We start from the raw sequence: 16,458 nt of genomic DNA, 5'->3' as shown, positions 1-16,458 counted from the left end.
TAGTGTGCTCAGAAAATTAGGACTCAACGCAAGACACATTTCTTCTCATTTAAACAGTTACAGTAACTCAAAAACAGTGAAGAAACCAAAACAGAGACACACGGTATGAACATAATTTTCTACAGACCGAAATACAGCTGTGAAAGACACCTGGACTTGGGTGGTTCTCCCAGTTCAGAAAATAAACATCTCCCTGACTTCTGATATATACTCCATTCAAAGTATTCAGATAGCTGATTTTGAAGTCAGTTTAAGTCTTCCAGAAAAAAAGGAAAAAAACGAATAAACAAAACCAACAAAAAAACAAAGACTATGGTGATGTTTTTTGATAAATAAATGCTTCTAGTATACAGCCAGTGGGAATCCTGTTGACTGTGGAATACAATACGTATAAAAACTTCAGCTATTAGATTTCCTTCTATTTCTTTTTTCTGGGTAACCTGCACTATATAAAAACATTTATTTACTCAGTTCAGGGCCAATATGCTAGTTCAAGAGAGGATATCCATTCAGGAAGTTATTAACTTCTATTAACTTCATGGCTTTATTAAACAAAGATAAATTTGATAACATATTTACATAATTTTCTGAAATAAACCATTGTCTGATCCTGCATTAATTTCTTAACAGTTGCAGGACGCACCATCTTACATTGTAAATCTGAACTGCAAACTGATAAGACTGTCACAAGACCTATTCTTCTCCCAATAGCTATAAAAAGATACAGCAGAATTTCATTTTTGCTTGCATTTGCTAGCTGCCTTCTCTCCCTTTTGCGCTCTGTTTTTCAGTCCTCTCTTCCTTGCAGACTTTACCTCTCAAACCAATTTAATCATCTAACACTTACTTGAAAAAAGTGATTTAATTAAGGAGTGAAGCCATGCTGAACATTCTGCAATGCACGCAAGTATGTGAACAGCAGTTTTGGAAACAGCTTGTTTACTGTAAACAAAACTTATGTTCCGTGAAAGAACTCCTGCTGAAGATAATGAAAATTCCAAGTACTTGATACCTTGGGGAAAAAAATTGCAGCACTTGGAATATTTTTAATGGATTTACTAATGAACACTCCTCTCTCAGATAACAGGGTTATCATTTTTCCCTTTTATTTCTTTACATATTGACATTATTTAAAAACACATAGATTTATTCATCTTCAAAAATAACTTGGCAATTTTTTAAAACTGATTTTGCACTTTATCGTGGCAGCATCTACATAGTATCAATAAAAAAATTCAAATTACAAAGTTTCAACAGAAACCTGCTCATATCTATGTTCCTAAGCCACTTATTAAAGAGAGATAGCATTACAAACAAATCCATCTGCTGTGATACCACTGTTCTCCACATTGATTACAAATAACGTAAGTCAACATTTGTTCATCTGGATTTGTGTTTCGTACCCAACCTGGAAGAAACAGAGTTCCTCTGGCAATCATGGTGACAGTGCAATCAAATTTTTCACAGCGCCGACACTTTATTTTGTTTGTCTGTGTGCCATTAATAACTTGTGGAAGCTGATGCTCCTGAACAGATGATTCTGTGTACAGAGCCCTGAGCTGTTTCAGTTCATCGCTGGCCATTTCCATCACTGTCATCTCAGCAAAAGCCTTTGGACTCAAAGTCCCTGAAAAAAGGTTATGTCTTAAGTGGCAACTTTTAGGGTTCTTCAAGTTAGAGATTTTGCTTCTGATGCAATTTTTATACTTTTTGTTGTTCTTAGCATAAAGAGAAAAAATATGTTCTTCGATTTCTTTAGATAGCTCTAGCCATTTATCGGTTTCTTCTTTGTCTTTGGCAGAACCAGTCAAAGCTTTATAAAGAAGATCCGTACATTTACACCTCAGAACTCTCACTGGATCCTGCTGCAGACTTGCTTTGTTAACAAGAGGTTCAGAATCTTCATTATCAATGTGTTGTTCCTCAAAAGAAGAAAGCTGACTCACGCTGCCTTGTGCATTGTTACATACCACATTTTTAACAGCTTGTGATGCGACCAGAATTTTAGAACTAGTAGCATCTAATGTCTCCTGCTGACATGCTCCTTCAGACAGTGACTGCTCTCGAGAAACCACACTGAGATGTTCAGCTTCCTCTTTCACATCCACAGAAACTGACTTTTTAACTTGCATTGACTGAACACAGTAATTCTTATGAAGTGCTTTCCACCTTGATAGTAACTGCTTTGCTTTCTTTTTCAGCTTCACTGAAGGGCAGCTCTTGAGTACTCTGTATACAGCCCTAGCAACTTCGGTCCCCTGAAGATATTCTATAGTCATATCAACATCTTCAAGCTCTTTAAGATGATCCTCAACATCTTGGAAACTGTTCTCAGACAGTAGTTTTTCAATACAATGGGCTCTGCGTACAATATCTTCCCAGTCAGACATTTTTAAACCTGAAAGCGAAAAAATGTTGTCATATTTATTGCAGTTATGACATTAATTAATTTTGTGTACATTCTCACAAGCTTTTTTTTAATTTACACTATTTTACACAATTTTATTTGTATTACAGTATCACAGTATCACAGTATGTTTGGGATTGGAAGGGACCTCAAAAGATCATCTAGTACCTTACTGTTTTTTCCAGCTTTTTCTTGAAATGGTGTACAGCAGAGTTAGTGGAGCAAATTCAAAATGCAGATGAGCCTGGGCCCTGGAAAAATTCAAGTGGGCATGCTAGTCTAACCCATGCAAGGAAAATGTCAGCAGAAAGGAGAGCCCACAGGGACTTCTGCTGAGGTGGCATTAACAATTGAAAAAAGCAGAGTATGACACTCATTTTCAAGGAAAAGCACAGTGTCTTGCCAAAAAAACCCACTAACAAAGACACTGCTAGCATAATAAAGATGTTTGTCATACTTGTTTTTCTACGCATGCACACCACAACAGAAGTTCACATGGAGATCCTCAACTGATACAAGAAGGTAGGTTACTACACAAGCCCTCTGCTGTAGGAGATCACAGGCAGACTTCACAGTGTTTGCACATTAGTAGACTCTAATACCACTGGAGTGCTAAGAAGCAATGAGTTCTGAAATTAAGCATTTTTCACCAAAAGCACCAGATGATCACCTGCTGATGTTTAAAATCTAGACAGTCTTACAAAATGATACGCTTTCCAAAAAATAAAAAGGAGGTTGTATAGGCTATATACCTCCTCCTTCTCACACATACAGAAAAACAATAAAAATATGAGTAGGGTTTTTACAGTATTGGTATCAATGAATCAAATTTAAGAAGAATGCTGCTTTTGGAAAATCAGTTTGTTTTTCTATCACAGAAATTTGAAGTCTATTAAAACCCATGTCTTGGACCTTCTGCTATAACAGGTATTTGAACAGCATAATGATCTCACACTGTTGAACACATTCTGCAAAAGCTTCCTGATAATGTCCAAAGGCAGATTTGTAAGTAAACACTGCACTAATTTAATCTGAAAGCTGCAATGAGACAGAAGTTTATTGCAAGACTGCAAACCCAGGGAGATCATTGCTGTCATCTTTCCAGAATGCAAATACAAAATATCCCTCCTCAAAAAAAGTGACTCATGTCTCAACTTTTGGGAACCTGTATTTAAACCTCTTTTTCCATTTTTCACAGTTTTCAAGCATCTGACTACCAATGAACTCAGTACAAGTTGCAATGATACAGAATAACAGAAAAATCAAAGCGGCTTGAAAACCTTCACATTGAAAGGTACTTTTTTGGTTGCAGTTTTAGAGGGTTGTGTGTTTAGTTGTTTTGTGTGTGGTTTGGTGGTTTTGTGTTTGGGTTTTTTGTCTGTTTGTGGGTTTTGTGTGCGTTTTTTTTTGGGGGGGGGAAGTGGGTTGGTTGGTTGGTTGGTTTTGGGTTGTTGGTGTGTTTTGTTTGTTTGTTTTAATCAGTTATTCCTGTAACTATACCCTGTTTATTGAGATATCTTCACAAATCCTTATAATAAATGCTGAGATGTTTGGCTGTTTGTGGTTTTGTTTTTAATAAAGTCTGCAAGTTTCCACTTGGTTTCTCATAACAAATCCTTTAGTTAAAATCAAGTATATAGGTTTTGGCATTAGAAGACTGATTTGGAGTAGACAGCAATGTGCAGCACAGCTATGTTTTTCACAGATTTGTTTGGTTTTGTCACTGTTGTGTATATGTTGTAGCTTGTACAGCGGAGAATCATTGATACGTGCAGAAATAAGATAGATGGATTAAGAATGACCATACAAAGTTAGAAAGTTTAAGGAAACTTGCACACTTTTAAGTGTTTTAGTTAACATTAACTTCTACAGCAGACAGATGAGATACCTGTGAATTTTATTTCATTTTGGTTTTTGTTGTTTTCATTTTAGACTTTTTCCTCAAGCCCTTATTATTTCAAAAGAATGAAATTAACCAGCTAATGTGAGCATGGATTCTGACAAAAAAGCGCACATCTAAAAGCCTTTTTCAAGCACTTGGTGGAGAGTTTTCAGAACTCTTGAGGAACTTTAATATGTCACTATAACTTAATATTAGGGATTTCTTCAATTACTAACGAGTAAGTAGCTGAACATGTTTTATTTGGGGTTGCAAAGCAAAGGTTTGGAACTACTCTGCTGCAATTTAAGTGAGTCTGACATAACTTAGTGCATCTTAAGCACAAAACACCATTCTGGTTCCTACACGACCCTCAACCTTTCACTTGCTATGCAAGAGATCACATATTCTATCTCTTCCAAAAGTTTCTCTTTACAGCTGCTAACAGAGAAGCAAGTCAGACTAGTAAACTTGTAACTGCGGTGCTCACTGTTGCCCTTTCCCTTGCCGGCTCTGGCATCGTGTTACAGTTTGATCCTCAAGGCAGGGCAGCTCAAAAACAGTGACACCTGCAAAACAATTTCAAAACACTGACGTCTACAAACTCCCAACTGCTGGTTTTGGAAATTCTTAAAAGCTAAGTACACATCCCTCTATATCTTAGAAAGTAACCATTTTCTTACAGCTGTACACTATTAAATTATGCTCCCGTATATTCTGATGCATTAAAATGAAAAGAGAAAGGCTATTTCAGAATGCAGATTCTCATGGCTTAAATAAGAGTTCCTTTTGGTTCCTTTTTATCAAGTCCTTTGACCAAAAAATGCTCAGTGGATTACTGTATGTGAATTCACACACAAAAAGAGTTGATACTACTAACATTATCCTCCTGCTTGATGAAAAGGAGAATTAAAAGTAGAATGCAGAACTGAATGGTGTGTTGTCAGTGTTAAGTATTCTTCTTTTCTTAGGAGTTAAGTCTTCTAAATTTGTGCACAAACCCAGTGTTTCGTCTGAAGATAAGTATATCTTGATTCTAGTCTAGAAAAAGTCACCGACCCGACAGAGACTGCTAAAAAGCTAGCTACACGTGTCCATGTGTAGCTCAGAAACAGACTTCTTGCACCACCACTGTTTCCATGATGAAATCTAAGAATGGGGCAGAGGAGGGACAAGTGATACAGCCAGGTAATTTGCAAACCCTGCTGCTTCTGTGGGGAATGCATTTTTGGAATGGCATCTGCCTTTGTTGTGTGAACGTAGTTTGCAAAGTATTTTAAGATCCTTCAAGACGAAAAGTAATATATACATCTAAAATACTACACTAACTACTCAATCATAAATTTCATCTCGGCTTTCAAATTAAAAGGCAGTGTGCTGAGTTGTTTGCGTATTTGTTGCCCTATAAATCAAGCAAGGACTGGATTTATCACTAAGGTTGACTAAGACCATTATGTTACAGGATCAGAAATTAAACAGAAATGCCTGAACTTATAAAGAACATAAAATGTTATGAAATGGTTCATTTTATTGCTGGCTTCCTTCGAAGGATGAGGCAGAACTCTTCAATACTGGCAATCTTGCGCAGCATTTCTTATTAAGTCTGGATGTCAAGGATCTCTTCTGCTTCTCTAATCAAGGCACAAGACTATTTCCACAGACAACTGTAAAAAGCATATTCTTCATGTTCATATAGGGAAAACTAAGAAATTACTCATGCAGTGGTGATACCAGAGTGCAGTTTCCAGCCAAAGTCCACCAGGAACCTAACTACAGCAAGCCTGAGTTCTTTCTTGCTCAGACTCCTGTTCCTTGAACTCTGTTATTTCTACTGTTAAATCAGGGTTTTGGTATTTTGTGCAATGATGGCAAAACCTCCAGGTATGAGTAGGCTTTATTTTGTTACTTTTTAGAAAGAATAGTGGAAGTCTGTGATACTCAAGACAACTGCCAGATCTTTGCCCACTGACCAGGGATTTTTGAGTTTTCCACTATGTCAGATAAACAAAACCATTGATTGAAATAAAGAGTTACATTCAAGAATTTAGAAGTTGGAATTAAAAATATTCTAGTTAATCTACAAATATTTACTATTCTCTCTAGTTCCCAGACAACAGAAGTGAGGCTTACAGGGTGAAATGACCTGCCCAGACTGGTTCAATAGGTCTGCTGCAGAACAAAGATCACCATTATAAACCTTCAACCCACAGGAATTCTCCTCTGATAACTCTACAGTTCTAAACAGTTGTTCATAATGTTCAACATTTGAAAGGGGGGGTGGGGAGAAGAAAAAAGTAGATAGAACAAAGAGGAAGTTGGGGAAGCCTCAAAACTTTCTGAAGAGAAAGTGTTTGATAGAAACCAAGCTGCAATTCCAAACTGGAAATTATTTTACCACTTGAGGGAGCTGTAGCATAGCAAACCCATGGAGTCTTGTGAAACGTGCATACTAAGAACTCCAGCCACTTAAAAAAACCCTATTTCCCTATGACCTTTAGGAGAATTCACATTTTAGGGTACCTATTTGCCCAAATCTGGCAAAAAAAAACCCCTTTAAGTCCAAAGGTGCTGAGATACATCCTTTATCCAGTCATTGTCCTCTAAATTGCTTCAATGTTTTTTATATTTGGAATCTGACCACTTTGCTATCTCATTCAATGCTATTTGGCAAATGTTGCTGAACAAGTATTTGTAAAATTCACTGAATCGTACTCAGTCAGCACTGTTCTGCTGTCCTCCTAGTTCCAAGAGGTAAGAAATCCCAGGAAAAGGATTTTTTTTCCTTATTAAATGAATCATGCTTTTTTTGTTATTCTATAGATGCAAGAACAAAAGTAGAAATGACAGCGTCACAATTTTGTGCAGTACAAAAAAACCATCCTTATCCTTCCTACGACTACAGACACATTTCCATCCTACTTAACTTTAGCAGTACATGAGAACACCAAGTGTCTATTGAAGGTTACAAGGTAGAGATTGGCTCATATTTACAACGAGACTCTGTAATACTGTGCTGATGAGGTACTTTCTTGCCAAATCATTAGGAGCTTTCACACTGACTGCATGGTAGGATGAATCACTTGTGTATACAAGAATAAATGATGGTGGATCAATAAAAACCTTGTCAGTTTTGTTCCTAAGGAAAATAGATCAAGCTACCTCAGGTTTAAAATATGGTCATCCTATAATAATACCAAGTTGAATCAGAACTTCTTTAAACAGTAAAATGACTAAGCAGGAGAAAACCAACCAACCAACCCAGCCTGAGATGCTGCTGACTGCAAAGCCAGCCCCTGGGAAAAACAATGCCTTCTCAGAAAAATAAATACTTGGGGTAAATGCCTTGTCTCTGCTACATGACTTATCTGTAGCTACAGCCATAACCTGTTTCGCCTTAGCACAGGTAACTCCCACTGATTAATCAAGATAAACTCAGAAGGCATCCAAATAAGTGTGGATGAATGCTTTGGAAGGGTAGAGAAGGCTGAACACCAGTCCTCTTCCTCAGATGTAGACGATTTTTTTCTCCAAGGAACTCTATGTAATCAGAAGAAAATCTAGACCACAGCCAACATAAAGATCAGAAGAAGCCAAGTAATCCTAATGGTGTAACACATTTTCTGCCAAAAAGGTGGTTAAAACCATAGCAGAGACAGTACATAGCAGAGTCCTGGAAAGACCAGATTTCTTACTTTGGGAAACTTAAATTCCATATAAACAATGAAAATTATTAAATACTATTTTAATCTCAGAACCTAAAAGGAAATCAGAGAATTCTCACAGCCAGCCTCCAAACACAAAACATTCCTTCATCCTATCTACAGTGGGTGAGTGGACATCAAAAATGTCACCAAGAAATCGTTTTCCCGGGCTTTTATTCCAACTGCCTCCTACCTCTAAAAATTTCTGAACTATACCCAAGTTCATCTTTGAAGAATAACCACATGAATAAAGCTAAGTTAACACAATAATAACCAAGATAATGCAACAGTACTATTGCCAGATGTCCATCACCACTGACACTTCACTGACAGTCACCTCTCGATCAAAGATGCAGAAGCAGCGGAGCATGTGAGCTCAGGGTTATTGCACAACTGTTCTCCAAAAATCTCTACTTCACTTGCAGAATGCTATCACTGTAGTGCCAGAGGTTAAAGACATCTTTTGTTCTTCTGACACAACAGAACAGCACCACAGTGAGGAAGAAAAGGAAAATTAAGTAAGAATACTACATAGAATCACAGAATCATTTTGGTTGGAAGAGATCGTCAAGATCATCGAGTCCAACCGTTAACCCAACACTGGCACTACACCACGTCCCTAAGAAACTCATCCATATGTCTTTTAAACACCTCCAGGGATGGTATTTCAACCATTTCCCTGGGCAGCCTGTTCCAATGCCTGACAGCCCTTTACATGAAGAATTTTTTTCCTAATGTCGGATTCAAACCTCCCCTGGCACAACTTGTGGCCATTTTCTCTCATCCCATCACTCGTTACTTGGGAGAAGAGACCAAGCCCTCCATGCTACAACCTCCTGTCAGGTAGTTGTAGAGAGTGATCAAGTCTCCCCTCAGCCTCCTTTTCTCCAGGCTGAACAGCCTCAGTTCCCTCAGCTGCTCCTCATCAGAATTGTGTTCCAGGCCCCTCACCAGCTTCGTTGCCCTTCTCTGAACTCTCCCCAGCACCTCAGTGTCTTTCCTATAGTGAGGGGCATAAAACTGAACACAGGATTTGAGGTGCAGCCTCACCAGGACTGAGTACAGGGGGGCGATCAGTTCCCTAGTCCTGCTGGCCACACTATTTCTGATACAAGCCAGGATGCTGTTGGCCTTTTTGGCCACCTGAGCACATCGCTGGCTCATGTTCAGCTGCCTGTCAATCAGTACCTCCAGATCCCTTTCTGCCAGGCAGCTTTCCAGCCACTATTCACCGAGCCTGTAGCGCTGCCTGGGGTTGTTGTGACCCAAGTGCAGGACCCAGCACTTGGCCTTGTTAAACCTCATACAATTGGCCTCAGCCCAGCCGATCCAGATCCCTCTGTATGGCCATCCTACCCTCCAGTAGATTAACACTTCCACTCAATTTGGTGTCATCTACAGACCATTGCACTTTGTTACACAAAACATCGTCTCAAGAAATTTTCCAGGACAACACCTGGTGAAAGAGTTTGTGCATACTGGAAAGTAGTCTGACAGTGTAATAGCATTGTTCTGCATCTTTTACATCAGTGACTTCATGAACTACAACACTCTTCACTAATCTGGAGCTATACTGTCTCTACCCTGTGTTTCTCTCACTGGAACCATTCTCCCACAGCTTTCTTCCCAAGAGAGGGAACTTGCAGGGTAGAGAGGGCAGAGTACACCACATTCATATCAGGATGCACACAGTAGCCTCTTTTACAAGGCAAATTTTTAATCCTGACTTGGAGTTGTTTCTTTTAGAAACCATTTTTTTTTTTTTTGTTATAGGAACTCTTATTTCCTTTTAAAAAAAATCTATAGACTGCATAATGAAGGTATCAAGCCTCAGGGATCAATCCCAAAGTAGAGTTGTCAGCATATTTTTCTAATAAGATCAAACAAACATGTACAGATTTAATGAGACAGGAAAAGCTGTTGCCCTTCCCAGACTTCTTAGCCACTAGCTTTGTTTGACCTCAGCCTTTCAGTACTTAAAGGGGCTTATAAGAAAGATGGGGACAGACTTTTTAGCAGGGCTTGTAGTGATAGGACAAGGGGTAATGGTTTTAAACTAAACGAGGGGAGATTCAGGCCAGACATGAGGAAGAAATTTTTTACAGTGAGGGTGGTGAAACACTGGCCCAGGTTTCCCAGAGGGGTGGTAGATGCCCCATCTCTGGAGACATTCCAGGCCAGGCTGGATGGGACTCTGAGTAACCTGATCTAGTTGAAGATGTCCCTGCTCATTGCATTGCGTGAAACTATTTTATTAAGTCTTTGTGGAATAATTGCTTCATCTCCTAACGTGAATGTTTTTCCAATGGTAACAAAAAGAATGTATTATTATTGTTAAATTTGAAAGCCAGTATGAAGGAAGGGGATGCTATAAACATTCTTCCTCACTCAAGAAACATAATGGGCAATACCAATATGATTTAAGCAGCTTTGTGTCATCATTTATTAGCTATTTTCATTCAAGACAGTTTAGTTTACTAAACTGTTCATCTGGATTGATGCAAACAACCACATTCATACATCGAATCACTTAGGACAGCAAATCAGCCAAGTAATTTCAGCAAGGCTGCAATATCTTCCAAGGGGACGCTGGTTTCTTCAACATACATTAACTGTATTGCCTCATACAGGTAATGCTAACAGTTCCAGTTCATGAAGCACCCTCTCTCTCTCTCAACACCACTGGGACTGTATCAAACATCTGGACTGCTCCCACTACTCAATGTCTGTGCACAAGAAGCATTCACAACCTTGTCCTCCAAACACTGGAAAATCATAATTCAAAATCCCCAATACACTGAGATTGGCTTATACACTATAATGCTTTTAGAAGTAAAAAACTGGAAGCTGTTCTGCATTTCTGTAAAGGCTGTTAACCTCTAGTGTTCCCATCTTTCCACCAGAGACATAGCAATTAGGAGTTTACTCTTTTGAAAAAGAAATGTTACACTATCATGTACAACATTTCTTCAAACACTGGTCACTGCAGCCATCAGAATTTTGAGCATTCTATCGTAACTGTAAAAGACTGACAATACTTTCCCTGTTCACCTATAATAATGTTACCTCTCATATTCCTGTGTGGTATAAGAGCTTTCCTCCACTATTTTCTAACTTCTTTTTGTGTTTCTCATTTACTTACCTAGGTAGAATTAATTGGGGGAGTTTTTTTTAAACCTACTGAAGTGGAAAACTTGATGTGAGCTGCAAGTTTAAAATTTGCTTTTAGGTGACAGATCTCATCTGACATTCTTGCACGTCCACTTATTTTTCAGTCTCTATAAATACTGTTTATATCCTCTTGCAGATGTACTGATTTGACACCTGGACAGCCTCAGTCTAAACAAAGTTTTCCTAAGGTGGATGTCATACCCTTCTTTCAGTAAGCTTCTGCATCGGCACAGAAGTCCAACAAAACAGACTGCCTTGCAAATAGGAGCCTGAATGAACATGTAAAAATGTACTTCTATCTATCCAAAGTACATTTGGATTCACTTCCTACTTTAGAAACAAAATATGAATCATTTTGGAGATGAACAAGCAATTCTTTCTCTTGAATACATTTCCTTGACAAAATAGCTTTAAAGATTCTTATTCATATAGAGCAAACCAAGACTTACATTCTAGCACACCACATGCAGAAGTAAACGTTTAGTTGCAATGCCTTTTTATGGCAAATTGTGCTGACAAATTAATATAAAAATGGAACATATAAGCAATAAAAACATGTTTTATGAACTTTTGTGAATTTCTGATCATTTTTCAGATGAACACAGACTCTTTATTGCTTTAACATTCAGTTTCTACTTAAGCCTGGGGTCAATACTATTTCTGTTTGTCATTCCACTGCCGGGGACATACGTTAGATGTTGCTTTATCATTCCTTTGCAGGTTTTCCACTGAAAAATGATATAACTTTTTTCCTTTTAAAAATAAATCCTTTCTATGCAGAAGGCCACATATGTCCCTGATCCCTCTGCAGAGGAAGCATATGATACCATCAAAGACATTATTAGTGTCTGCTAAAATTCATTCTGCTGAAATGTGAATACTTAAATGTGAAGTACACAACATCTAAACATTTGAGTCTCAATCAAGACACTTGATGTAATGGTTAAAATAAGATATGAAATGTACTTGCAATGAAATTGGGTTTTACATATCTATTAAAAACTATACTACATTGAAAAGCGTGAACTCTCTTAATTCCTTTCTGTAAACTCTCTTAATTCCTTTCTATATTTACGCCAGCATTTGACATATCTCAAGGCACCAATGCTGCATGGAGACCAGTGAAATAAATAATCTAAAAGTTCTCATAATTCTACCATTACAGATATCCATCCTGCAATATTCAAGGTCAGCCTCTTCTGTGCGTGGGAATTATAGTCACTTACGATATAAATCAGTAGGGTAATTACAATGGCTGGGAGAAGCAGCCCAGCTGTTTGTGTTTGAAAGCAGCTGAGGTTTGCCCCATGTGGAACCTGGCCACAGGTGACAGCTCGTCTGGAAGATGTTTGGACTCAGCCTCAGGACACCAGCGGCTGACCAACACCACTGTAACCTCCGTGTTGGGATACCAGCCCAAGAAACCAGGTGGAGATCGGCCTGCAAACAATCACTCCCATAAAAAACGGGTAGGCCAGCGTCACGCAGCAACTGTGCCCCAAAATGCCACTTGGTAATGCCAAGGGCCAGCTGGCTCCGTGTTTTTTCTCCGAATCCTTCATTAACACTTCCTTATGTCTATTTCTTCTGCACGCCCTGGGACTCATCTAGCCTAAGTTTGACTCACTACTGCATTGCTTAGGGGCAAAATGTCACCCCCCCCTCGGACTCCTGCACGGCAGAAGGCGAAGCCAACACTGACCGACCTTCTGCTGCTACCGCTGCTCCAGCTCCCCGCTGGCTCCCGAGGCCTAAGCCGGGCCTAGCACCGTGCTTAACGGACAAGCCGGACCCAGGGAGAAGCGGTTTGGCTCTCCTGGCAGGGGTGGGGGGTGGTGTCATTTTCCCGGGGGCCATTTCACGGCGCTCTGAGAACCCCCGCGCCGCGGGCTCCCGCCGCCCCTCCGGACCGCACCGCAGCGCAGCGCCAGGGCACAGGGAAGCGTCTCCCCGGCACCACCTGACGGGCAGCGCCGAGGTGGGGGGAGCTGCGCGCCTCCTGCCCGCTGCCCCTGCGGGAACACACAGCGCTACTGCCGCCACCGCCCCCGTGCCCCGGCAGCGGCCACAGCGCCGTTACCTCCGCAGCCGGCCTCAACATGGCGCCTCCGTCGCGCTACCCGCTCCGCGCCACCTCCAGCCAGCGGGGGCGAGCGGCTGCGCGCTGGCCCCGGCCCGGCGGCTCCCTCCGATCCCAGCGCCGGCGGAGGTGCAGGAGCCAGGCCCGAGGCGGGCAGTCAGTCGCTTCGGAGCGCAGGCAACCCCGCTGGCTCCTGCAGTGGGCGGAAGGTCCGGAGCGGGCGCCGCGCCCGGGCTGGGAAGGCACGTCCCGTTGTCAGACGCCCATGGGGGTGCCGGGAGGGGCGGGCAAGGGGGAGCGTGTTCAGTGTGAGCTCCAGCGCTGTGCCCCAGGGACACTGTAGGGCTGGAAGAGCTCCGCGAAGAGGACAAAGGGAAACGGCTTCAAGTTGCGCCAGGGGAGATTCAGATTGGGTATTAAGAAAAATTTCTTCACGGAAAGGGTTGTGAAGCGCTGGAACGGGCTGCGCAGGGAAGTGGTGGAGTCACCATCTCTGGAGGGATTTAAAAGACACACAGATGCGCCTCTTAGGGGCATGGTTTATGCTAGATTTTAGTTATGGTTGGACTCAATGATCTTAAGGGTCTCTTGCAACCAAAATGATTCTATGAGACCAAGAGTCACGGGAATAACTTGCTTTCCTAAGCAGCCTCAGGTGTGATGGCACAGCTTCCCCCTGAGGCTGCTGCCATGCTTTGGGTATTGCTCCCTTCTAGCATTTGACATGGCCGTGAGGTGAAGAGGGCACCAGGGTGCTGCCCTGGGGCTGCTGTGCCCATCATGGCCTTTCCCTGCAGTGCCCGGCTGCGTGGCAGTGGGAGACCTGCTGGGCTGGTGGGGCAGGAACTGGACGCAGGCCTTGGGAGTGGAGTGCTGGAAAAGGCCTTTATCTCCTCTCAGCCCTGAGACAAACGAAAAAGTACATGGTATTCATGTGAGTTTAAACTTTAACCTTGGTAATGAGGGTAAGCGTTAACCATGAGTCACGTCCTTCTCAAGCAAAATGGGAAAGGGAGTGACACACCAAGTGCTGTGAATGAATATCATACCTAAAGCTGATGGAGAAGAGAAGAAACGTTTTAAAACTTCTCATTTTCGACATTGTACTGCATTACTTTTAGTATAACTGACTAGTCTTTTGGATAACAAATGGAGCTATTGGTACAGACAGGCTTAAAGAAAATAAATACTGTAAAACTTACTTCATGGGGTAGCAGCTTTTTGGACATAATGAAGTGTGCTGTACATATGAAATTTCTGCAGTAAACACCTATTTTAGTGAAATATTTTTTCACTAAAGTAGTATTTTAGTGAATACTTCACTAAAGTGAAGTATTTTAGTGAAAGCAAAGGTGTTACGGTGTTTGTCATTGCCTTTATTTTTGCTGTCCTCTTTCATATATGTTTTACATAGGACATTCAAAATGATTTTGCAAAAGATGAATACTTCTAGAGCTTCAACTCTACAGCAAATGTACAGGTGTATGCTGGGGTTTCTTCCCAATTACAGTAAAAAGTCAGTGTTAATATATGTTTTTAGGGTTTTTTTTTCACTAATGAGGCCTATATTGCCCTCTGCTGACAGTAAACTGAACTTACCTACCTGAACTTGCCAAATGTTTCGGCATGAATATCATTTATGTCAAACGCACCTCTCTTTCCCTATTTTCACATAATGAACATCACCAGTACTGATTGCAAAAAAAAAAAAAAAAAAGGCCTTGAATTGTTGTATAGGAAGTAAAAAAAAAAAAACAAAAAAAACACGTAAGCAATTTATTAAATTGTTGTAACGAACCAGTGATCAGTGTTCATTATTGAGTGGTATTGAACTTTTACTTGCTAGTGCTGCAGTAGTTGCATTATACACTGATAAATGAGGAATCCTAAATGATTGCTAATTCTGTTTAATACTTAACTTGCAATGAATTTATGCCAAACTCACAAATTCATTGGTGAAGTATCGTGCAATGATTAGCCCTGGCTAGCTGGAGGCCATAGCTGAGGTCAGGCTTCCTTTTTGCCTCATCTTTGTGGCTCACACAGCAACAAGGCATGGGATAAAAGCTATCCCAAAGTGTCCATAGTTTTTGAAACAAGCGATGAAGAATTTCAAGCAGATGACATGGCTTTCCAGAATTGGCACAATAAAATAGTAGCAGAACAGGATCGTCACCCAAGTCTTCCAGATCCAAATGTGGCATGTCATTGAATGGCCCATCTTACATATTTTTAAGTATTTTTTTCAGCATATGCATGCCTTGAAGTCAGCAGCATCATGTTCAAGACCTGGTAGTTTAATCTCAGTTTGGGGTTCCCAGGAGAAGGCTTTACAATGTTTGTTTTCTATAACTGTTCTCTATCTATACAATTGTGAGCATGGTCCATATAAGATTCCTTATGTCCCCAGCTGAAAGTGCCTTGCCTGCTGCAGAGGCACTGAGTTCCCTCAGCAGGAAGGCACAAGAAGGAGAATGACTTGCTCCTCATGATCAGTGGGGATCAGAACTGAGAGTGCCCTTCCTGGAGACAGGTTTCTCACTCAAATGACTGCTCAGGTATCTCCATTGAATCATCTTTGATCTAACGAATAAGGGATCGTTATTCCAGTTTCTCTTTTATATCACAGATAATAACGCTTTCTAAATTATCCCTGAAGTAAAACAAAAGAAATCTGTGATACAATTATATACCCATTATATTCATACATATGTGCATATGTGTGTAATTATATATATATGTAGAGTTGTGGTTTTTATATGTATATATATATATATATATATATATATGTAGAGTTGTGTTTGCTTGGTTTTCCAGAATAAAATCAGTGCTGCTATAAAAGTGACAACTTCCTTGAGACTTCAGCATTGGCCATGACAAGTATCTGCTTTTCTAAAAACGTAGACTTCTGCTCAGTGAAGGGGGATATTCTGCCAGCTGATCAAGTGTTAAATATCCATAGAACTAGTTGGAAAAACGTTGTTCAAACAATATCCATCCTAAGTTTCTTGAGCAGAGTAGTATCAAGTAAGCTTCCCTAAAAAAGATTAAAAAAAAAAAAGGTTTAAAAGAAGGTTTTAAAGAAAAACATAATCATAGCAAGATGGTTGTATGTTATTTATTCTATAAAATTATTTCTTATATTTTAATTTTATTTTTAAAATTATGTAATATCATAATGTCATAACAGGCTGCTATTTTATTGTGTAGCATACTACTT

General features: G+C 40.2%; 1 protein-coding gene across 1 annotated transcript; it reads right to left on the bottom strand.

Moving 5' to 3' along the window:
* Positions 1-1,095: 1,095 nt before the first annotated feature.
* Positions 1,096-13,423, bottom strand: TCEANC (transcription elongation factor A N-terminal and central domain containing). Its single transcript, XM_080363936.1, has 2 exons — positions 13,239-13,423; positions 1,096-2,398 (listed from the first exon to the last, which is right to left on the bottom strand). Exon 2 carries the CDS (start codon positions 2,388-2,390, stop codon positions 1,308-1,310), a length of 1,083 nt encoding a protein of 360 aa, XP_080220062.1. The 5' UTR covers positions 2,391-2,398; positions 13,239-13,423; the 3' UTR covers positions 1,096-1,307.
* Between the last annotated feature and the right edge of the window lie 3,035 nt (positions 13,424-16,458).

The sequence above is a fragment of the Nesoenas mayeri genome (assembly GCF_963082525.1).
Source record: "Nesoenas mayeri genome assembly, chromosome: 1".
NCBI classification, from domain to species: domain Eukaryota; kingdom Metazoa; phylum Chordata; class Aves; order Columbiformes; family Columbidae; genus Nesoenas; species Nesoenas mayeri.
This window is presented reverse-complemented; position numbering and strand designations above follow the sequence as displayed.

Excerpts from the sequence above, each read along its gene's own strand:
- TCEANC (XM_080363936.1), bottom strand. The coding sequence starts at position 2,390 with ATGTCTGACTGGGAAGATATTGTACGCAGAGCCCATTGTATTGAAAAA.